At 41.1% G+C, this 22,925-nt stretch overlaps 3 protein-coding genes across 3 annotated transcripts; 2 read left to right on the top strand and 1 right to left on the bottom strand.

Annotated features, from left to right (window-relative positions):
- Positions 1 to 3,339: 3,339 nt before the first annotated feature.
- Positions 3,340 to 4,302, bottom strand: tas2r200.1 (taste receptor, type 2, member 200, tandem duplicate 1). The gene has a single exon (XM_076151109.1). The coding sequence runs from the start codon at positions 4,300 to 4,302 to the stop codon at positions 3,340 to 3,342; it is 963 nt and encodes a 320-aa protein (XP_076007224.1).
- Positions 4,303 to 7,954: 3,652 nt separating this feature from the next.
- gstt1a (glutathione S-transferase theta 1a) lies at positions 7,955 to 10,816 on the top strand. Its single transcript, XM_076151066.1, has 5 exons — positions 7,955 to 8,131; positions 8,795 to 8,882; positions 9,044 to 9,200; positions 9,582 to 9,758; positions 10,409 to 10,816. The coding sequence occupies exons 1-5, from the start codon at positions 8,026 to 8,028 to the stop codon at positions 10,607 to 10,609; spliced, it is 729 nt and encodes a 242-aa protein (XP_076007181.1). The 5' UTR covers positions 7,955 to 8,025; the 3' UTR covers positions 10,610 to 10,816.
- Positions 10,817 to 13,403: 2,587 nt separating this feature from the next.
- p2rx7 (purinergic receptor P2X, ligand-gated ion channel, 7) lies at positions 13,404 to 22,018 on the top strand. Its single transcript, XM_076151034.1, has 13 exons — positions 13,404 to 13,608; positions 14,752 to 14,899; positions 14,977 to 15,048; positions 15,206 to 15,278; positions 15,782 to 15,878; positions 16,068 to 16,148; positions 16,553 to 16,688; positions 17,097 to 17,233; positions 18,320 to 18,410; positions 18,712 to 18,777; positions 19,294 to 19,398; positions 19,565 to 19,672; positions 20,080 to 22,018. The coding sequence occupies exons 1-13, from the start codon at positions 13,490 to 13,492 to the stop codon at positions 20,575 to 20,577; spliced, it is 1,731 nt and encodes a 576-aa protein (XP_076007149.1). The 5' UTR covers positions 13,404 to 13,489; the 3' UTR covers positions 20,578 to 22,018.
- Positions 22,019 to 22,925: the final 907 nt, after the last annotated feature.

The raw sequence follows: 22,925 nt of genomic DNA, 5'->3' as shown, positions 1-22,925 counted from the left end.
ACCACAACAGATAATGTGAGATATCAATGTGACAGCCATCCCATTCCAGTTTTAAAAGCTGTTTCTAATCATTTGTATTTGAAAAACAGACTGAATACCTGACAGAGAGAAATCGTGAATTCAACATTTCAACAGATTCTGATAATCTACTGCATGTGGTCCATGACGAGATTATTTTCCGAGGTTAAGAAACATTACGTCGTTTTCAAACAACATCTTGAGCCTTTCTTTTTTCTTCTTCCTTTTTTGCAGTGTAAAATCTGGCAGTACACTCCCCCTGTTGTCCTTAACGAAGGTCTTAAGTGAAATAACGCGCTTCCTGTCATTACGATACGTCCTGTTTAAAGTGAAACACAGGCCCGGAACAAAGTCAAACCTAAAGCCGTTGTCTGAGAAATCCATTTTTCACATGCTTGGTTATGGGTTCATGTCAGACGCGCTTCTCAAAACAAAGACCACATGTGTCCAGTTAACGCAAACCAGACATGTGGATGGAAGCGACCGGGCCTCCAGCTGCCTGCCGCCTCTGACCAGCCGGGCACAGAACTATGAAAAACGACCCTTGGGCTTTGGAGGTGGTTATTACTGGGGCTGGAGGCATTAACCCTGCTTCCCTCCTTTTTTTTTCTTGGTGTGACCCCAGCTGACCCCATGGCAGGCATAGCCACAACAAAGGAGGAAGGTCAAACACACAGCCAGAGAAGTGTGCTGGTGCTAATCTGCAGGATTCATTTGAAAATGTCATGCTTCAGCATCCTTTGTTGTCAGAAATAATGACTTTCCTACTTTTTGCTTTTACGTCAGCCATCGGTTTGCGGCAGTTAATGTCATGATGTGGAGTTTATCATGTGGTTGTAAATGTGTCTTGAATATGCATATCAAAGCAGTTTTAGATCAGGGAAGATACAATTTCACAAGAGTAAGACCTAAAACTGTTTACTAAAGTAAAAATAACAATGCCACAGTGGAAACAGAGAATCCATAGCAAGTGAATGTTTTGCATTTATATGTAGAAGCTTCAGCTGTAAAATGTAAAATGAGTTTAGTTAGTTTCTCTGTCATTTAAGAGAAGCTGAACTTTTTTCTCATTACATTCAATTTGGGGGATTTCTGTTTCAGATGAACAAGAAAAGAAGAAAGTAAAGACAGAATGTTGAAACAAAGAGACTTAACTTATAAAACTTTCCATCTCTGTAAGTTTAGCCTAATGCCACAATGAATCTGTTAAAAGGTTTTGTGTTCATAGTTTTCCGTACAGAGTTCAGTGATCTTACTTTAGTGTACTGTGCTAATACTTCAAAAACACACAGGACTGCCATGTACATTGTGTTGTACAAGTATTCTTCTAGTTCTTCTGAGCCATGAAGTCATTCCATTCAAATCTCACTTTCTGGGGAGCCATGAATGTGCTCAGCAAATTTCACAGTAATCTGTCGGTTAGACGATGAGATAATGTGAGCATTGTTATCATTAACTAAAGGGTTTGTTCTTTATGCACGGATGTGCTCCATAAACTTGACACTGTGGTATTCAGCTGTTTTTTTCTTTGTGTCTGGGCTTCGGTACAAACACTTAAAGACGATTTATATTATGTGATTTCTGTCATCTTTCCGCATACCAAAGCCTGAAAATCACATTTGATCACAACTTGATTATGTCATCTGTGATCCGAAGTCAGTCAAGGCAAACTGTTTGGAGATGAACTCCCACATCTCTGGCACAGACAGACAGATCAAACAGACAGACGCCTCTTGTTTGTTCTTCTCTGTAAATATTATGTAGGATCACGTCACTTGATGCTCCAATCAATACTGGTTCAGTGAGTGCAGCCAGACTGACTGTACCACTGCAAGCGACAAATACTTTTAAGCACAAACCAGTGACATGCACAAAATGCAGGTCGTTGTTGTTTAAAATGTCATTCTGGTGGAGAGTGTGAAGCTGGGGGGGCAGCTGGTCGTGTATCAAACATGAGCCCATGCAGTGGTGAGTGTGTGCTACTCAAGGACCAGGATTGAGAACCTTCAAGGATGAAGTCACGAAGACACACGATACACAAGAGTCGGAATGCAGGACGGAAATGTCCCTGGAGATTCTCCCCACGACACACTCCGTCTCTCTTACTTACCGACTAACTGAGGTAGACACACAAATAGAGAGAAACACCTCCTCCTATTGGCCAGGAGACGTTATTACCGTTTATTGCTTTTCCAACATATCACACTGCTACTTCTCCAAGACCCAGAGCACCGACCTAGACAGTTAAGCTGAACTCGAACACCACATTCTCACAGGTGGAGGAGAGAGGGTTTCTGCAGGATTCATCTGTCCGTCTCACAAAACTCACAGTGAACAAAACAACTGCAGCATGTCGTCCACACCACGGCACTAACAAGTGAACGTTAAGAAGCGATCATGAGTGCAAAGCCTGTATCTCCCTCCGCTGGAGATCAGGGAGAACTGCAACTTTCCTCTCTTCATACACCCTGTCACATGAAATTGTTGTGCCATCTGGTTTACATGAATAATAATCGTTTTTCGCAATAGAGAAGAAGAGACTAATGAAAGCAGAGATCCGACAGAGACCCCTAGTGTTGATGTAAAGTACTGGTTTTGTGGTTCTTAAAACACAATTTCATTTTTTGTTTTATGGTTGTGTTAATTGTCTCCTTGATAGAACAAAATAATGTCCTTACCTTTTTAGAATGCAACGTTGTCTATGTCACAAGACGATTAATATGAACTAATAACCACTACCACACAACAACAACAACAACAACAACAACAACAACAACAATTAGAATAATTTATTTTCAGCTTAATTTGTAACATTTTTCTTTTTTTTTTACAATGGTCATTCAAGTTCAACATTAATTTAATATTTTTTTGAGATCAATCAGTTACGTAGAGGTGTGTCAACAAACATTAAAATACTCTTCATCAAATTGTGCAAATGCAAACACATTAGGATGAAACAAACCGCAATAAAACTATAAATGATAGACAGCAAAATTGGACAGAATATTGGACGTTAGGGTGGTGCTACATTGTACATTTAAATATATAAACTTAGTGGTCGGCAATCTGACACTATGTTAAATTCCCACAGCTGTGTAAAGCAAAAATAATTCCGCAATTCCTCAAAATAATGGTGATGATTTGATGTAGACACAGATGCACATTTTGTGTCAAATTGGCATTAAATTATAAATGTAGAGCACAGTGTAGCCCTGGCAGAGGTATGAGCTCTTTGGGTGTGTTGCACTCAAGTTACTGTAAGAATAACAACATGACATAAACAAATAATTACACAAAATGCCAGATGGATGTAGTTGAGTCTCAGACTGTCTCTGTCACTTTGCTCTTATCTTCAGTTCTGTTTTTTCCCAGTGTGCTCCATCGTCTCTCTTCACAGAACAGCCCTTTCAGCTTCTCTCTCAGGTGTTTATTGGAGCAGGTGAGGAGGATCGCAGAGGTGATGCAGTAAAACGACAAGCTGAGGAACAACATGTCCGCACTCAAACCAGATGCAAAGATGGCGTGGAAGTAGTAAAGAGAGATGGTGAGCAGTGTGATCAGGTAAACACCCACCAGAGCGACTGTCAGCTTGCAGATCAGCACGTAGGAATGTGCAGCGTGGGAGCTGCTCTGGTTCCTCTGCACAGACAGAGCTTGCTTACACAGATATACCACCAGCCCGACTGAAGTGGGCAGCATGAACATCAGGGGCAGCAGGGTTAGGTAGCAGATGAAAATAATCACATACACGTTCACATTGACCCAGGCAGGGAAAAGAGGCTTCCTGATGATGCATCCATCCTTTTCTGTTCTGTTGATATCGTGTGGTTGGAGGTAGAAGAATGGAGTGAACATCACACAGGAGAACAGCCAAGATGCCACCAGGGTGACATTGAGAATCGTGGAGATGTTTTCCTTGATGGCCCTTAAGACAGCAGAGGAGAAGCTCAGAACCCTCACGCAGTAGAAGACACTCAGCCAGGCGACGGACCAGAAGCTGACAGAGCTGCTGCTGAGCCACACAAAGAGGACTACGCGGTAGAACAGAGGCGAGTCGATCCAACAGAGCACGCCGCCCCAGACCGAAGCCACAAGGATGAAGGTGGAAGTCTGCTGCAGGATGTTTCCCACTGAGATGATGCAGATAATGATGGCCACGGTGTGGATTCCTCTGGATCTCCACTGTTGCACCAGCATGACCAGGAGGTTGAAGACGTTGGCGAGCACGCCCAAAACCAGCAGGAGGCCAGTGACGCTCAGTTTGACATCAGCAGATCCAAACATCTTCACAGATGTCCGGCTGAGAGAGATCTTCATGCATTTCTCCCCGCTATGAAACTTTAAATAAAAATACCCAGCATGCAAATGTGTTTCTGTGAGTCACCAGCGTCTGTAGCTGCATATGAAAACACAGATTAGACTTAACTGAGGTCAGCCATTTTACCCTCTTATTCATTTAGAGAAATTAGCTGCAAACCACCGTGCACAGATTGACTATCAAATGAGAAATTAAGGATTATCTAACTGACCTGACCTGCTGATGTAAAGAACTGTAAGCATCAGAGGTGAAAGTACACTTTGTGGTCCTGTCAGAGTGTGAGGAAGATGCTGAGATGCTCTCTGCACATTCATCCACTGACACACAGCCATCATCATTCTCACAAACAGTACAATCATCCTCTCCTGTGTATTTGTCCTGATGGCTGCATTACTAAGCAGAGTTTGATGGCATTATGCTTCGCTACCATGTAATTCTTTTGTCTGTCTTAGGAAAGAAAAGAGAAAAAAACTAATTATGTAGGAAAGGATAAAAGTCAAAACGTAAAGAAAACATTACACTAACTACGATCATATTCAAGCTTTTCAATGACAAAAGAAGAGACAAAAACACGGGAGAAGTAATTCCAAGAGAGATTCCCTCTCCACAAACAGCTGGATGGGCAATAGGGACCTCCAGTGGGATTATACAAAAGGACAATAACAGTCAAGCATTCGGAAATAACATGTAAGACAGAGACAAGGGAGAGAGACAGAGAGAGAGTGAGAGCGAGGGGGAGAGAGAGTGAGAGCGAGGGGCAGAGGGAGAGGGAGAGGGAGAGGGAGAGAGAGAGGGAGAGAGAGGGAGAGAGGGAGAGAGAGAGAGGGAGAGAGAGAGGTGGATATTCTGCCTCCTGAATCATCACCTACCAAGTGCATTCGTTCTTTCTCCTTTTCATATGCTATTTAAAACATTGTGAAATTGAGATACCAGCCCATAATGAGCTGCAGACACGCTGTAGTGGGGTTGAGTCCCGCTCTCCCACTTCCTGCCTTGAGCTTGCACAGCTGTTTCCCATTTACTCATTTACATCTGTATATACGAATAAAACTCGTCAGTCAGTTTGGCAGATTGTCTCATATCTGATTCTTGCAGTTCAGCGTTCTGTAGTCGACACTTTTGAAACGTTTGGAAACAGTTCAAAGCCTCTCGCTCGACGTTGGAATTTACTGGCAGAAGTGGGAAAGCAGCAGTTGATTACAAACCTGAACCTTCTTGATACAGTTTCATGCAGAAACAAACAAGCATCTGTTGTTGTTTCTGCTTCTATTTGTTGATTTGTGTTTGTTGCTGTGTGGTATTATTCTATTTGATTGTGTTCTTGTGTTATATATGTGAATAAAGACATGCACTGTGCATCAGGAGGTACGACTGATTGATAGATCTTAGTCGTTTGTCTTTTCAATGCTTCATCATGGCAAATGTTTTATTCATTTATTGCATAAGACGTCTGCATTTTGATTTGATCAAGATCTGAACATTGAGGTTCTTTTGTAAATCAACAGCATCCATGTCCTCAGCTTCCCTGTGCGCTTTGTAAGCAAATTGTAATGGCGGCAGTTGTTTTGATATGGACAAGGTAACGTGTGCCACATGCCTCTGTATGCACTTAGCCAATATGGAGCTTAAAGTCATTCAAGGCTTTGGACCCTGGTCTAAAGAGGACATAGCAATCAATATGTCGGGTGTCAATTTTGTTATTGACACGTTTGACTGAATCAGCCACACTGTTGTGAAAAATATGACTTTACTTTTCATAGGAAATTGAACAATGTTTTTTTGTGGCATAATAGCTTGGCTTTATATCTGTGGAAAAGATCCTGGGATTTGAGGGGACCCGATTTACACATAAGACAGGGCCCGGCTCCAGGGCTAGAGCCGCCCTGCATGTGACTGATTCCAGTCTGGAGACTCATCAGCACCTCAGACTGAGGTGGGCTGCTAAAAGACAGGTGGAGAAGTCTCCAAAATGGAAAATATGGTGCTAATCATTCATTATAGTAAAAAAACATGCTCAGTCTCTTTACAGTTATCAGAGCCATATGGCACATATGACCCTTCAGATGAATGGGAGTCAGTGTGATTACATCATACTCACTGTACAACAACCCCAGTGGCCCCATCCTTCCATGCTGGATTTTTAAGATTAAGATTAAGATTAAGTTTTATTCATCATGTTGCATGCAATTCACGCAAAAATTACATGCAATTGAAATTTATCTTGCACCCCTCTTACATATCACACACACAAACACATGCATTTTCTGAGGGGGTGCAGGGCAGCCATTTTTTGGCACCCATGGAGCAGGTGAGGGTTCGGTGCCTTGCTCATGTGCACCTCTGCAGTGCTCTGGAGGCAAAACTGGCAACTCACCAGCTACCAGTCTGCTTGCTTGGGCCACAAAGGGGACTCGAACCGGCAACCCTCCAGTTCCCAGCTGTCGACCCAGCAGACTGAGCTACTGCCGCCACAGTGTTGTGTTGTCTACGGTTACATAATTTGACTACAACTACTGTGTCTGTAGTCAGCAGTGTTGACAGATTTATTGATCCAGTTTCAATTAATACTTTTAACAGTGAAGTATGAGTGAATATGCTTTAATGTTGATGTCCACTAGGTTTAACCAACTGAACTGCCACTTTATCAACAGGCCACCAACTGTAGAACACCTTAGAAAGCGTCAAGGGACAAATTAGGCCACAACAACAATCTAAATCTTAATTAAAAGAACATAATAATTAAACTGACAATAATACAGAGTTTCCAGATATTTCAATTGTTGTTTCAATTTTGTTTCTTTGCCGAAATAATATAAAGACACTTTACACTGACACAAAGTGTCTTTGAAGCAAAAAGAGGATAAAGTAAAGCCCTCATAATCTTTTCATGTCTTTATTTTGCTTTATTCATTTTAAAGGTGACATCAGGCCAAGCAAACTGAGAGATAATTGCAGCAATGTTTACAAAACATTCACCAAGCTGAGGCACAAAGGTTACAAGACTAAAGTGGGACTGTCTGCATCCTTTGAACTGTCACCTTCATTTAACCAGCTGCCACCTCATGGACGAGCCACACACTGCAGAGGACGCCAGAGCAGTCAGGACACTTTGAGCAAAAATCTCTTAAGAAGAAAAATAGAAGAATTAAAATTGTAAGAAAAATCAGAATGGAATCAAATGTATTCATTAATAATTTGACTTAACAGAATTTCCAAATATTTTTCAGAACGTTTGAGAACCAATGAGCTAATTGATTATTTGAGATTATATTAAATAATTTCACATGTATTGTTATCTATTTTTCCCTCAACCATTTATTGTTATTATTTTTGTTGTTATAAAATGCAACATTCATCAATTTAATCTACAATGTTTGTGAGAAATGGTACCGTATGTTAGAAGTACTGACAAAGTGACAGGTGCTGTGAGGAAAGTGTCTTTGAAGGGAAAAGAGGATAAACTAAAGCATATGTCATTATCTCTCTAAACTGGAGGATAATCGCAGAAGTGTTTACAAAACATTAACCAAACTGAAGGCAAAGGTTGCAAAACTTAAGTAGGACAGTCTGCCTACTTTGAACTGTCCCCTGTTTCACAATGACTGAGAAAGAGAAGAGGAGGAGTTCTGTGCTCGCAGAGGATAACAGGCACAGCTGGAGAGGACGGGAAAACACAGCAGCCCTCAGACATGGAGCTCTATCTGGATCTCCACTCGCCGCCCGCCCGTGCTGTTTTCCTTTTTGCCAAAATCGCAGGAATTCCATTTGAGTTCAAACTAGTCGACCTGACTGCAGGTACTGTTACTGTACTGAAACATGCTGCATGATCTTTAGTATGTTCTTGTTTAGATACTTTCTACTTTTCCTTGAGTATACTTCTGATGAAGATATTTCACGTGATGACTGGTACTACTTGGATTAAGATTTACAGTATATTCATAGCTATTATCTTTATTTCCTCCATTCTTGCTTTCTTCCACATTTCCTCCTTATTTTCTCCTCTTGTTTCTTGTGTCCTCTTTCGTCTCTACTTTTTTCTCTCTCTTCTTCCTTCTTTTTTTTCTCTCCCACAGTTCCTGTGCAAGGTTCTTTCCTCCGCCCCTGTTTTCCTTCCCCTGTTTGTCTTTCCTCCTCTTCTTTCCTTCCATTTCCCTCGACTTTTACATGTATTCTAGCATTTTTCAACTAGGAAAGGAAAGTTCTCTCTATATGCAGACATATGGAGAGTTTGCAGAATGGAATGACTTGTTGCGTAATCTCAAAATTTCAAGTTATATTGAGATTGACCCAAGCTACATTTTAATGCCTGAGGAGTCGAATTACATTAACTCCTATTTCACCATCAGCACAGACAGTTGTTTTTACACTGAGGGGAAGATTGGGAGAGAAGTTGATACATGTGTGTGCTTATCCAAACGGTGAGTGTAATATTTTGGACCATATGTGTGTTTGTCTCAGGGCAGCAGCACAGTGAGGAGTATGGCAAAATCAGCATGGTGAGGAAGGTTCCTGTCATGAAGGATGGGAGCTTCATTCTTACAGAAAGGTGAAGCATATGGTTCATGTTTACATATGAAAAGCAAAGAATAAATGTCCACCCAACTGAAACAAACTGTTGGGTGGATTAGATTACAGTCTTTTTCTGAAGTTTCCTTTTCAATGTTTTTTTTTTGTCTTTTTATCGGTATTCTTCTCTCTTTTTTGCAGCGTTGCCATCCTGAAGTACCTGGTGCAGAAACATGCCTCCTCAGTGGCAGATCACTGGTACCCTGCAGAGCTGCAGCAGAGGGCTCGGGTTAATGAGTTTCTGTCCTGGCAGCACATGAACTTCAAAATGCACTGTTCAAAGGTCTTCTGGTTCAGGGTACGAATCACACACCAGGTCACTGGCCTACTTCACTGCAGAGACATTAATGTGACCTTGGACAAACTCTCTCTGGTTCCTGTTCTTTTTCTTCCCCATTTGTGCTTTAAGTTAGTGCACTTTTTTTCTCTCTAACAAAAGCTCTGTGATATGATAAACAATGTCATTAGAACTAGTATTGCTATTACTGTTCTGCACAAGTAAATGTTTTAACTTGTTGACAATATTGTGTATTTCTCATGTATTTTCTCTTTCCTCCATTACATTTACTTTATTTAATCCATAAGACAAAAGTACAGCTACCATAATATTACCATTATTATTTTGACCTTTTCTACTTCTAATTAAACCTTATTTGTCTTTGCATATCTGTCTGTGCAGTCTGTAGCTCCAGTTCTATCAGATTGCGGGGTCCCAAAAGAGAAGATGGACTCTGCTTTAGAGGATCTGACTCAATCGCTCAACATGCTGGAGCAGAAGTTCCTGCAGGACAAAAGGTTCATCGTCGACGACAGAGTCTCCCTGGCTGATCTGATGGCTTTAGTGGACCTCATGCAGGTGATACAACTCCACCACTGATTCTACTGTAGTTTACTTCTATTGCTGCTCCTACTGAGACTGACACCCTGTACTGCTACTTCTAGTTGTAAATGTTTATTCAATAATACACACACACATGCACACATGCACACACACTTTTTAAGCTCCATAAGTAGCTGCTTGGTCAGCGCATAGCTCGTTCCACAATGATGATTTTCTTTCATTCAATATGGAGTGTGGAGTTAAAATAAACTCATCCAAAAAAGGAATATGCACCAGAATAGAATAGAAGAGAATAAAACTTCAGCCAAGGCTATCCAATTGTCCTTGATCTGACTAAGTGGGATACAATTGATTCATTAGTACAGTGATGACATTACAGTGGGAGAAAAACATTGAAACATACACGTGTTTCCGTGTGTTTCAGTCGGTTAAATGGTTCTTGACGCAGTGCACAAGGCCCAGAGTTAACATGTGACATTTAGCCAGTGTGGAGCTTAACGCTGCAGGCCAAAGTCATTCAAGGCTTTGGATTCTGGACTATAGATAACAAAAACAATCAATATGTCTCTGGCAATTTTGTTATCTGACACGTGTTTGACAGAATCAGCCATACTGCTGTGAAAGATACGACTTGCACTCTTTAAGCTTTGCTTCCTATTTTGCAGCCATATGGAACAGGTCTGGATGTGTTCGAAGGCAGGCCGAAGCTGAGTGCCTGGAGAGACAGAGTGAAGGAGGAAATTGGAGAAGAACTGTTTAATGAAGCTCACCACCTTAAGATGGACATGAAGACCCTGGCCGAGGCCATGACCAAAAGCGGCATGCTGGAGCTTCTCAAAGTGAAGCTCCAAAAGGTTTTTAACTGAGGATGATTCTGTGGTACAGGCAGGGTTAATACCACCACAAAAAGAAAGAAAGAAAGAAAGAAAGAAAGAAAGAAAGAAAGAAAGAAAGAAAGGAACAGCATACTATTATTTGCTGCTATTACATGTTGCAGGTTTGTAGCACAACATGAATTTAATACCACGTTTTCCATGTCTTTGAAAGTTTTTCATCGCAAAATAAATTTATAATGATGCAAATAATGTGTGTCATGCTTATTATTATTATTATTATTATTATTATTATGGAGTTATTAACTGTTATGGTGTCAGAAATGGCAGACGTCACAAATCTGATCCATTACACCACTTTTAATGAATGTTCAAGAGGAGAATCAACCATCACACACACACTAAAGATGCACAAACATCATGAACATAATCTAATATATCAATTAATCAACATCACGGCTAGCAAACATCTGTGTATTTGTATATTTGTAAGAACACCTTCCTACCTTATGTCTACATATGGTAAAAAGAACATAAAAAAATGGAAGAAAAAGAAAAACACCTTTTCTTTATTTATAGCTGCCTCCGGGTTTTGCCTCTTGTGCTGCTGTTTGACTACAACAGGCTCCAGGCGCTTGTGTTATATTAGAACTATTCTATCACCTTAAGAAAAACTGTAATGTGATGTTGAACATGAGAAGTTTGGAGGTAGTTGTTCCTGAGTGTAACTGCCACACCTTGAGCTCACCATTCCCTCGTGCTTGTGCCTGATCACTCAGACTCCCCTGGTTTTTAACATTTGCCTACCTACAGCTGTAAGTATCTGTTTTATCCTCACCGCTCTCTGTCTGTATGATCACTGTCCCTGTGTGTATTGCTGCTGAAATGATTTTGAACATTTTCTCTATCTGCTGTACAAGTCTGCAGAAGTAGTTATTGTAATGTGGCTGTCATGGCATCACTGCAGTTAAGTGTTTTATTCAACTGCACTTGTGACTCGTGACTTCCTTTACCAGCGTTTGCAATTTACGAAGTTCAGCAAATCAAAATGCATCAAGTGTTCATACCAACGAAATACATGTGTGACTTGAACCATCAACTTGTTAAAAAAAATGTTTAAAAACCCCCCAATAGATCTGATGAAAATGTATACTTAGGCTATAGATCCGTTCAATGCAGGTGATACAACTTTACCACAGATTCTGCTGTATTGTACTGCCCTTAGATTTGAGTGCAGTGATGATATTCTTTCATACAAGCTTCAGTGTGGAGCTAGGAAAAAATTTAAACAAAAAAAACGTATATACACACAGAATAGAATACAATAGAATAGAATAGAATTTTAGCCAAGGCAGAAAAAGTATCAGTGGTTTGACCAAATGTGACACAACTCATTCATTAATATAGTGATCTTATTTCATACAGTGGGACAAAAACATTACAAGGTGCACAAGCTGCACAACATTTCGTGATCAAAGTGATTGCACATGGAACAAAAGATTCTCTATGGCAGATCTTGTTGTTTGCCAGTGGAGCAGAGTGGAGTGGGTGTTCAATGTCATTAAGGACACACAAAGCAGTTCTGTGTGCAGTTTCTGTAAAGGCCACCCACTGTATTTGTCCGCCGACACATTTCCCTGCCATCTTGATGATCCCATTCAGCTTGTCTGTATTTGCTAAAGTCACATGTGAATATTGATGATCCATATGTGGGACCCCACCGATTTTAAACAGCGTTTGTGGCTGTAGAGGCCGCTGTGAAAAGATGGAATGTTTTTCAAGTATGAGTCTCTGATTAGGAAAAGTAATCATGGCATTTCTTAACCTAAAAATCTTGGCGTTTAAGGTTTGCCTTGCTTTGTATGCTGCAGCTAGGTAGATTTGATCTGGATGTGTTTGAAGGCAGGCCGAAGCTGAGTGCCTGGAGAGACGGAATGAGGAAGGAAGTTGGAGAAGAGCAAGAGCTGTTTGCGGAAATCTACCATCAGAAGCTGGACATGGAGAGTCTGAAGAACAACCAGTTGGTCAAAATGAATCTTCAGAAGATGTTCTGATGAGTAGGATTCTGTAGGCAGTTTTAATGTTCAAGTTCAAATGGTTGTAAGGCTCATATGCATGCAGGTGTGTTCCAAAACTGCAACTGCTGGTAAGGTGTTGATGATGTCATCCTGTAACGATTGCACCTATGAGATCACCATACTAACAACATTGATGTCACCTGTGTCTCCATGATTACATTGGTTTGGCTTTTCCACATATCTTTGCTGGCTGTCACTCTCTGTTTCTTACATGTACATCACACATTCTTCTTATTTTCATTGTTTTTGTTAATTTCTTTTTCTTTTGTGTCTGGTTTTCTTTTCTTCCCTTCTCTGTGTATAAAATATTCTCAAACATTGTCCCATAACTGGATGCTTATTGTAATGCCAGGTGCTTTCTAAAATAGAAATATCCAGCAAAAACAGTGTGAATTTAGCAATAATCAGCACAAGGAAAGCTGGAAAGTAAAGCTGTTTATGATTCTGTGATGTAAACGCAGCATGGCTCACTACTACAATCATTTTACTTGACACACTGTATCAATGTTGCACACATAAGTCAAATAAGTCACGAGATTCAGAGTGAATATTTTCACTTTCTCAGTGGAAAACAGCGTGAAAATCCGGATGCCGACTGCCTTAAAATTCCGATGTGTAACCCTAGAACCTCACAGTGACCTTTAGAGACTGAAGACATAGTTGAATTCCTCTGAGTGATTCCGCTGTGCAGCTGCAGAGGATGAAGTGAAAGCAGCTGGGCAGAATGTGCGGACATGTGACCCGCAACCAGGAAGGATGAGTCAGAGGCTCAATCCGAACAACAAGCCCCCTTAGAGTCTTAGACCGCAGCAGCAGCAGCAGCAACAGCAGCAGCATGTGGTGTAGTCCGCTCGGTCTGTGCCAGTACGAAACCAACAAGCTGGTCCGGATCGGGAGCGTCCGGCTGGGATCACTGAAATGGAGCCTGAACGCAGGGATTTTACTCTTCATCTGGTGAGAAATGTTCCATCTGTGGGCGTGATGATTCACTCAGTCTAGTCCGAGTTGCACTGCGATGGGGTCGACTTTCCCCCAAAGAAACAATGTCAAGATGAAAGTGGTTATTAATATTTCACCTGTGAGGCTGACATGTCACACAGGCAAAGACTCAAGTCGGTTTGGACTCAGAGGGACACAGCTGACAAAGTATCACTTAGACCGTCTGTCCTCACACAGGGACATGTCCTCATTTACCACAAACCTACTCTGGAAAACCGCTTTTATTAACCCCATGTTGCCCAAAAAGTGAAGACTGGGTAAAACGCAAAAAAACAACAACAGGAAGCAGTGATTTGGAAAAATGCCTTTTATCTAAACTTAAAGTTTAGATAAAGTACAAATGCAAGATAATTAATGTTGAACTGATCAACGTTTTAACAATAAAATAGAAGAATCGTAGGACATGAATGTTTGTAGTTTGGAAAGTGGAACAGTCTGGTTCCAGTCCAGCACCTGCACTCCTTGACTGCATTAAGTCATTTGGCAGACGCTTATATCTACAGAGGAGAGATTAGAATACAACACAAGCAGAGCTCTAGCTGAGAGAGAACAAGCTTAAGTGTCTGGCTAGACTGAATGCTCCTCTTCCTCTTTTGTCCGTCTTTCGACACCCAGTATTTCCTAAAACAGTCTGAAACCTTAACTCATCATACTACAATCCACGTTTCCCCTGTGCATCAGTCCATACAGATGCACTCCATTGGCTTCCAGTTTGTGCAGTTGCATTTGTAGATGCACATTCCTTGTAATCCTGTGTTGAGAAATGTTGTTCTTAAGCTGATGGCATGTTTGCTCACACTGCTTTACACATATCAGTGAACCCTAAACCATCCTCGCTCATAAACAATCAAGCCTGTCATGGATACCCAGTCATGATTGTATCACCTGTTTCCCAGTCTCACAGTGTTTCTGTCCCAACTTTTGTGGAACATGTTGCAGGCATTTAATTATGAAAGAGTGTATATTTTTTTTTACAAGAGTTAAAACATTCATAATCTTGTCCATCATCCATCATCAGTCCTTAAATATTATCTGACTTCACCTGAATGAGCTCATGTTTTGTCTGAGTGTGCTTTTATTCATGTTGCCCTACTACAGTATCATGTTGCTGTGGAACAGAAGGTACCAGGAGTTTGACCCGGTTGTGAGCTCCGTCACCACCAAGGTGAAGGGTGTGGCCAAGATCAGCCTGCCCGGTGTGGGTGAGGCGGTCTGGGATGTGGTGGACTACAGCGTTCCCTCTCAGGTGGGTGCTGGACTGTTCTGCTCCAGAGTAGATGCTGATTGTTGAGCAAGTAACTGATGTCTTTCTATTCTTTTCAGGACAAAAACTCATTCTTTGTAGTGACCAATGTCATTGTAACAAAGAATCAGAAACAAGGAAAGTGCCCAGAGGTGAATATTATTATTATTGATGTTGTTGTATGTATCACAAATGCAGTAATTCTGTCAGTTCCCATAGTAAAATGCTGCCAATGGCACAACACTGTAGTTTAGATCAACCTTGGATATTATTTGCAGTTATATAGAATCAGCAGTGTTTAAATTTTAGGTTCATCCTCATGGCAGAGTGTGTCGTACTGATAAGGATTGTGAGAAAGGAGCCTGGGACCTGCACAGCAATGGTACAGTCAATTATTGATTATAAGCATATTCATTTATTATTAAATTCAGATACTTTAAAGATAACAGATGTAACTTTTGAAAAAAATGCATTAACACAGATTCACACTCTGCATGTGGCAGCAAGACACAAATATTAACAATAATCCTGAATGGCTGCATCTTTGTAATTCGCTTTGGTTTGATTGTACTCTCGTCCATTCTCCATTTGTGGACAAAAGCAGATATTAAATGGCTTTTTTGGTTCAGTTCCAGTTTGCACTCTTTTCCCCAAGCAGCAGAGGAATGTGTCAGTGATGTGTTACAGCTTCTCTGGCTGCTCTGCCACAGTAACGGTTTAGGGTCCTAATAAGCAGACAACTTAGTATTTGCTGTACACTGAACAAGCAGCTGAAGGTAACAACAATCATACGCTGCAGGTTTCAGACATGTGATGTCTTTGTGATGAAAACTCAGTTGTTTTTTTATGTCGCTTTACTGATGCACTTTGTTTCCCCTCCTGCAGGGATTCAGACAGGAGTGTGTGTGAGATCTGATGTGATAAGGAAAACCTGTGAGGTTTCTGCCTGGTGTCCAATAGAAACCAAGACAAAGGCTCCCAGGTAAACCTATTAACCTAATACTATGACTTTGTATGTAAAGGGCTCAGGATCGCTGATTACACGAGACATTTACAGTGGACACGTTTTTAGAATTTGACCTAAATACACTTTTGTTTGTACTGCAATGTAGAGTATTATGTAATACATTGATGGAATTTGTTTGTGCCCTGTGCCCCTCTCATGCTTCAGGCCTGCTCTGTTGGCAGCTGCTGAGAACTTCACTGTCCTCATTAAAAACAACATCAGATTCCCTGCTTTTAACTTCATTCGGTGAGTGTGATGCCTATTTTATGTCATATTTTACACATAAATGTGTTTGAGACATTTAGCAAATAGGCATAAATTATTCACCAGACTGCATATTCAATATTTTCCCTATATGACATTTTCCCAATATTATATTATACATAAAGAATGACTCACACATGATTGCTTGCCCTCTACTGTGCTGTATTAAAATGATACGAAATGACCCAAGCACTATATGCACACACCTTAAATGATCTCATTATCTATCAAAATAAAATACATACACTACATTTATACAGTAAACTGCTGGTATTAGAACATTCTTTTTAAACATGTAAATATTTAAGTTGAATTTAATGAACATAATTAGGTAACTTTTGGTGTATAAAGTTTTATTTTGTATTGTGTGGTGTTGTGTCTTACAGACGGAACATCCTCCCCAACATGAACGATGTCTACCTGCGCACCTGTCAGAGGGTTAACGACTCACTGTGTCCCATCTTCAGACTGGGCGACATCGTGAGAGAGGCCGGAGAAAGCTTCTCTGAAATGGCAGTGGAGGTGAGGTTACATGTTTAAGTGAAAGAAGAAAGGGAATACTGGAGTTTTGGGGTCAATACCAATTATTAATGGAACATTGAGTCAGATATTATATTCACTATAGTGTTTTTGATTATCGTTAAATAAATTAACATTTTTGGAAACATGCCTTTGTGTTTGTTAATGAAAGAACTGTGACTTCAGTCTGTATTGAGATGTAAGCAAGATAATTCTACTAATGACATATTAAAAATGAAATAACATACATATTGGGCCATAAGTGTTAACAGTGTGGAGAAGCTCTTTATTTGTAGCTTAAGCCATAGTTCTCCCATTATTTGGATGCATGGTTAAGAAATTGCATATAAACATCAGCACCTTCACATGGATTTAAAATTGAGTTTAATCCAGTTCCACTGGTTAACACAGGGGGGCGCCATTGGCATCCAGATCAAATGGGATTGTAATCTAGACCGTGTGATGCAGCGCTGCCTGCCCACATACTCCTTCAGACGGTTGGACGAGAAGGAGAGCAACAAGACTCTGTACCCAGGCCTCAACTTCAGGTGACTGCTGGGCCTCACACACATCTTACCCCAAAATATAGATGTTTACATTTCAAAATGTGAAATTACATTGAATGACATCAAATGTATAAACCTCTCTCAGGAATGCCGTCGTTACACACTTGGTGTAATATTACAGTTGAAAATTGTATCAATAATCTAAATATTAGTTTTTCCCAAAAGGAGATAAGCATTTTGAGGATCAGGTTGTTTTGGATTGAGACTTGTAGCGGCAGTAGCTCTGTTCATAGGGATTCAGAAAGAAAGAAACAGAAAGAAGCACTTTATTTTGATCCCTGAAGGGAAATTCTTCTCCTCACTCAGTTTGTATGCATTGCATTATTATTGTACCCCCCCCATACATGCTGATAAGGTCCATATACAAGAATTAATGCGAGGAGATGCTGAGTGAGGGGGGCTGCCCCTTGCAGGCGCCCTGGAGCAATTTGGGGGTTAGATCCAGGACATAGGCCAGCATCCCTCCAGCCACCAGCCCATAGTTCGTTTTTATGTTGGTCCTCCTGAGACTCAAACCGGCGACCCTTTGGCTACCAGACAAGCAACCCTCCAGACTAAGCCACTGCTGCCCCTTTAGCTTGGGAACCGCCGGTTCGAGTCCCCAAGGACCAAGTAAGCAGACTGGTAGCTGGTGAGTTGCCAGTTTGCCTCCAGAGCACTGCCGAGGCACGTGAGCAAGGCACCGAACCCCCAACTGCTCCATGGGCACCGTATAATGCCTCTGTAATGCATGTGTTATTAATCATGATATTCTTCTCTTTTCTTCAATACTTCACTCTGGTTTTCTGTATGACCTGTTGCATGTTGACAACTCTGTGTGTGTGTGATATAAGGGGGTGCAAGATAAATTTCAATTGCATGCAATTTGCTGTGAATTGCATGCAAAATGACGATTAATAAAATTAAATCTTAATGGTCAGTATGTTTATATTAAACACTTTGAAATGTGCCCTTTGCTTTGTTATGTATCGGGCTTTGCTCTGCATGTTTGCTGACATATCAGCCTAGATTAAATCCTTATCATCACTGTTATTATTATTAATATAATATTTACTCTCTGCTGATCAGATATGCAAAGTACAACTCAGTGAATGGAGTGGAGGAGCGCACGCTTTACAAAGCATTTGGGATCAGGTTTGATGTCATGGTGTTCGGACAGGTTGGTTGTTTTGGTTTTTCCCCCCATATTTTTTGCACTTTAATTACTTTGACATTAACGTTTTGTCATTTTGGGGACTTAATCACCGCAACCCTGCTACTCTGTATTTGTTTTCGTTAACATAAACACTGGTTCTCACCTCTTTCTTTCTTCAACCTATAAAACTATATTCTCTAATTAAGTATTTCATTTGCAACCAGTCAGCAATGAACAATACAGCTACATCATGCAGCTTGAGTATAATAATACTAAAGTTCCCTTGAGTTCAGCACATTAATGACAGTTTGTTCTCTTCTTGCAGGCTGGAAGGCTCAGCTTCATTCAGCTCATCGTCTATATTGGATCAACTCTGTCGTACTACGCTCTGGTGAGACGCTCTGTGGGACCAGCAGTCTGATTCACTGCACACATGTCCATTTATGCATTTAGCCTCCACTGTTACTGAACACACTGGGAGCCACTGTTGAAGTCAAGAATGGATCCTCATCAGCGGCTCCATCTGGACTAGTTGAATGAATTTCACCACAGATAGAGTTGGAAGAGATAACTACAGCTCAGAATGGCGCTCTTCATGCAGCAGGGAGGAGATGTGGATTTGTTTTTACATCTACTGAAGTTGTATCGCCGGTTCATGACTGCAATTATGTTATAGAATTCATCTTCTTCGACTGAACTCATCAGCAACATGTTTCCAGGGATAAATCAAGTGTGACGTGCTTGTGTCAGTTTGATTTCCTGCTGTTGCTGCACCTCTTTGTTGCTTGCCTTGGTTATTCCACTCAGTGTTCTTCTTGTTCTTATTGATTTGAACATTTCAGATCGATGCGGTTGCACGGTGAAATTGTTGCACTGCTGTTTAACGCTGTGTGTCTCTCCCCCGCAGACGACTGTGCTGATTGACTGGCTGATAGGAACCAGCTGTTATTCTGCGGAGGTCGGACAGAACTACTCTGAAAAGAAAGTGGAGTCTGTCCAGGACAAACAGCAGGTGATGTATGACCTGGTATGAGGCCGAGTTAGAAGAATATAAAAGAAACATCTAACACCTTCATCCCAACAACAATATTCCTTGTCCTTGTCAAATTGCAGTGATCTCTTCCAGATTAGTCATATGAAATGGACGTCCTCCCTGACCGTGTGTATGTGTATTGCAGTGCATCCTCTCCGTGTCCTATGTGGATGAGAACAGCATCCGACTGGTGAAGCGATCGCTGAAGAAAAGCTTGCAAAACATCAAACCCAAGTCTGAACAGCCCCGCAAGGTAAAGTCACTCCTTCTACTCGTGAAATGCCATTAAATTAAGACAATGGATACACATTAATGATTTAGACATTCATAGTGGAATCAAATCCAGATTTTTGGTTGATGAAATCAGATGAGCCTGAAACATGACTCCAGTGGAATTGAACACCAGGCTCAATCTGCACGTTCTCCACAAATGAGATACAGAATCCCTCAAAACATACAAATATAAAGCAAAAACTGGACTTTATTAGGAGCACAGCTTGTGTCAGCTGGGCACTGCTTGACCCACAACAAACTGATGAGTCAATATATCAGGCCTGTGTCTCTTTGTGATCAAAATCACTCAATGCTGCTTTAATTGCAGTAACATTTTAAAGTTGTCCAAAGGCCTATCTGATGGTGATGTGTTCTTGCCATAACTAGGAGGATACGGGACACCTGAGTGCCGTATTGTGTCTTCTACAGCAGGATGTCAACATGGCTCCCTCAAACTCTAACATGGACTCCCATCCGGACGCAGAGACCCGTCGCCCGGCCTGGTGTGAATGTGGCCGCTGCAGTTCCTCTGTTCTTCCCCAGGAGGAGCTGTGCTGCAGGCAGACGGACGGTCCCTGCATCACCACGTCTCCTCTGTTTGAGCCACTGGTGCTGCGTCGCTCACTCCTGGAGGCAGCCCTCCTGTACCGCGACCCCATGTCTCCAAAGCCTGGACCCGGTCAGACCGCCACCCTGCGCCACAGTGCCTGCAGTCAGTACATAAGCTGGAGGTTCGGCATCCCACCCAGTGACACCCACCCTGCCGTCCCCAGGTGCTGCGTGCGGAGAATCAGGCAGGAGTATCCCAGCCCGGACGGAGAGTACAGCGGGTTTGGGACCGCTAGGGTTGCAACCATGCGGGCCTGTGCTAACGGAGAACTCTGATGTCTCCACTCTGCCGTACATTGATTCCAAGTGCCGTAGTATCAGTTTCTGTGTTCTACTTTAAACGCCATACAGAAGGCACAGATTAATACTGAACAATGTTTGTGTGCACGTCGCTTACAGGTGGTGGCTCATACTTTCAATCTTCCAGGCAAATCTTTGTGTCATAAAAATGTAATCTGATATACTGCTGTGTATTTTCTGTTTACGGTACGATCTTTGATTGGTCTGGGTTACAGTTACGTAAACAATCTGTACCAGGGTTCACAGATGTCTAGCAGCGTTTGATAGGTTGGCGCTGGCCAGAGTGGCATTGCATGTTTACACCTGCCAAAAAAGGTTCTAACTGATCTAAAAGGAATAAACCAACATGGAAGAGAGAAAGTGTGGGTCACCATGGATCTGCTGCCCCCCCCCCCCCCCTCCCCTCACTGTCTGACCTACAAACTGAACACGTGTAGAAACCTGCCTTACAAAGTAAAAAAGGGAAATACGAGATACTGTGAAATATGAGTATTTCCTCATTATACCTCATTATACCTCATTTCCACTGTCATTTTGACAGTGGAAATGAGGTCTGAGGAGATATGAGGCTGCTGAGAAATCTCTTACTGGCTCTATAAATCAGAGCTTTCAGAGATCAGCTTCATCATTTGGCTACTTAGTAGAATATCTTCAAAGTAGTTTTTATTTTTCTTATTTCACTCTCTTAAATTGTTCCAGCCTTTTGCCTTTATAGGGCAGAACAATCACTGTGATCATCACTTACACACTAAGATAAAGTAGTTGTCTTGGTATGAATGTTGCTCCAATCCATCTTAACATGTGGAAAAATGATGACTTCTGTTCCCAAAAGAAACATGCACCACTATTTACAGCTTAAACCAACAGAGATGATGACAGTATTCAATAAATTTAGAAAATAATAAAAAATAAACTTAAACTTGCTATTAAAGATAAGATAATAACATTTTGTTATACTGGGCAAATAATATTGATTGTAATATCCCAGAGTATCCTAAAGATAAAGGTCAATGCACATAAGAGATACATTAAATAAGACACACAAGTTGCATAAATCTGGGCCAGAGCAACAAATTGCTGATATGTCATCGGTTTATGGTTTTATATAAACAGATTAAAACAAATTGATCACTCACACATTCTGTAACCTCTGCATGACCAACTCCGTTTAACATAATAGATAATAACCTCTGTTTTGTAACACATGAACACCAATTAACTCCTCATACTGTTTTCCTTGTCTTCTTTTATTGGATGCAAAGCATTTTTATTGTTTTATTTCCTCCAGTATTTGAATATGAGGCGGCCAAATGCTTGTTGTTGTTTTAATGAAATGTATTGTACATTGCACTGACACACACATTTTACATAAGACTTTAAATGAGCCAGGTGACAATAAAGTTTGATACAAACCGTCTACGTGTATTTGTACTTTTTCTCAAGTCAGACTATTTCCCACCTGACGTCTGATTGAACCAAAGCAGAAGCTGAAACAACTTAAACGCTACATCTCAGTTTTGTCAATTTAATCTCTGTTTGTTTCTTGTGTTTCTGATTAAATACAAAAATGGATATGAATATACTGCATATAAGCATTTGATAGCCACACACAGGCTGCATCCTCAGTTGTAGGAGCCACATCACTGGATTTCTTTAAAGCACAGAACTAAAACTGAGTCACAACACAATATCAATGAGCTCAGACATCAGCACCATTGATCGAAATAAAGAATAAGACTAAATTGCGGTAAACGATGCCAAATCTGCAGCATCTCTCAGAGAATGTAATCACTTCTCTGCTGCAGCCCTGCGTCCTGATTTAGGCTGATTGGATATTCATAAAGGAATCTTTAACAAATAGCCTCAACAGTCACACGCTAACAGTCCAACATGTCCTCTGTCAGGTGCCGTGTAATAATAGCTGAAGTATGGTGATGCTGGTGTACGTTTCCACCCAAGGCCATTCTTCAGGTGGCCTACTTGACATTTACAAGCACTCTCTGCCTCTCACTTTCCCAATCTTGGCCTCCAGACCTCCGCCATTGTTTTTATAAATGGCCCATTTGAACGAAATACGTAACTCATTGTTCGACAACTCCAGGCTCAAAATAGCTCCCAACGACAAGCTTGAGGAGCAGAAGTCCCTGTTTCCTCCCATTAGTCACCCAGTGAACCCTCACTGTTGCTCCTACTCACCGGACTTTAAACAGGACCTGCTGGTTGCTAATCTGTTAGCATTTATCATTTTATTCTATTTTATAATGGCGTGGAATCAGGATTTGTGTGGGATGATTTCCAGTAAATTAGATTAGCTGGTGTCCCCC

The sequence above is a fragment of the Genypterus blacodes genome, unplaced genomic scaffold, assembly GCF_046128005.1.
Source record: "Genypterus blacodes isolate CSIRO-AG114 ecotype Tasmania unplaced genomic scaffold, CSIRO-AGI_Gbla_v1 ptg000053l_1, whole genome shotgun sequence".
NCBI classification, from domain to species: domain Eukaryota; kingdom Metazoa; phylum Chordata; class Actinopteri; order Ophidiiformes; family Ophidiidae; genus Genypterus; species Genypterus blacodes.
The sequence above is the reverse complement of the archived record's forward strand: the minus strand, read 5'-3'. Positions and strand labels throughout refer to the sequence as shown.

Excerpts from the sequence above, each read along its gene's own strand:
- tas2r200.1 (XM_076151109.1), bottom strand. The coding sequence starts at position 4,302 with ATGTTTGGATCTGCTGATGTCAAACTGAGCGTCACTGGCCTCCTGCTG.
- gstt1a (XM_076151066.1), top strand. The coding sequence starts at position 8,026 with ATGGAGCTCTATCTGGATCTCCACTCGCCGCCCGCCCGTGCTGTTTTC. Across the intron at positions 9,201-9,581 it reads CAAAGGTCTTCTGGTTCAGG|TCTGTAGCTCCAGTTCTATC; the intron begins GTACGAATCACA and ends CTGTCTGTGCAG. Across the intron at positions 9,759-10,408 it reads CTTTAGTGGACCTCATGCAG|CCATATGGAACAGGTCTGGA; the intron begins GTGATACAACTC and ends CCTATTTTGCAG.
- p2rx7 (XM_076151034.1), top strand. The coding sequence starts at position 13,490 with ATGTGGTGTAGTCCGCTCGGTCTGTGCCAGTACGAAACCAACAAGCTG. Across the intron at positions 14,900-14,976 it reads ACTACAGCGTTCCCTCTCAG|GACAAAAACTCATTCTTTGT; the intron begins GTGGGTGCTGGA and ends TATTCTTTTCAG. Across the intron at positions 19,399-19,564 it reads CTGTCCAGGACAAACAGCAG|TGCATCCTCTCCGTGTCCTA; the intron begins GTGATGTATGAC and ends TGTGTATTGCAG.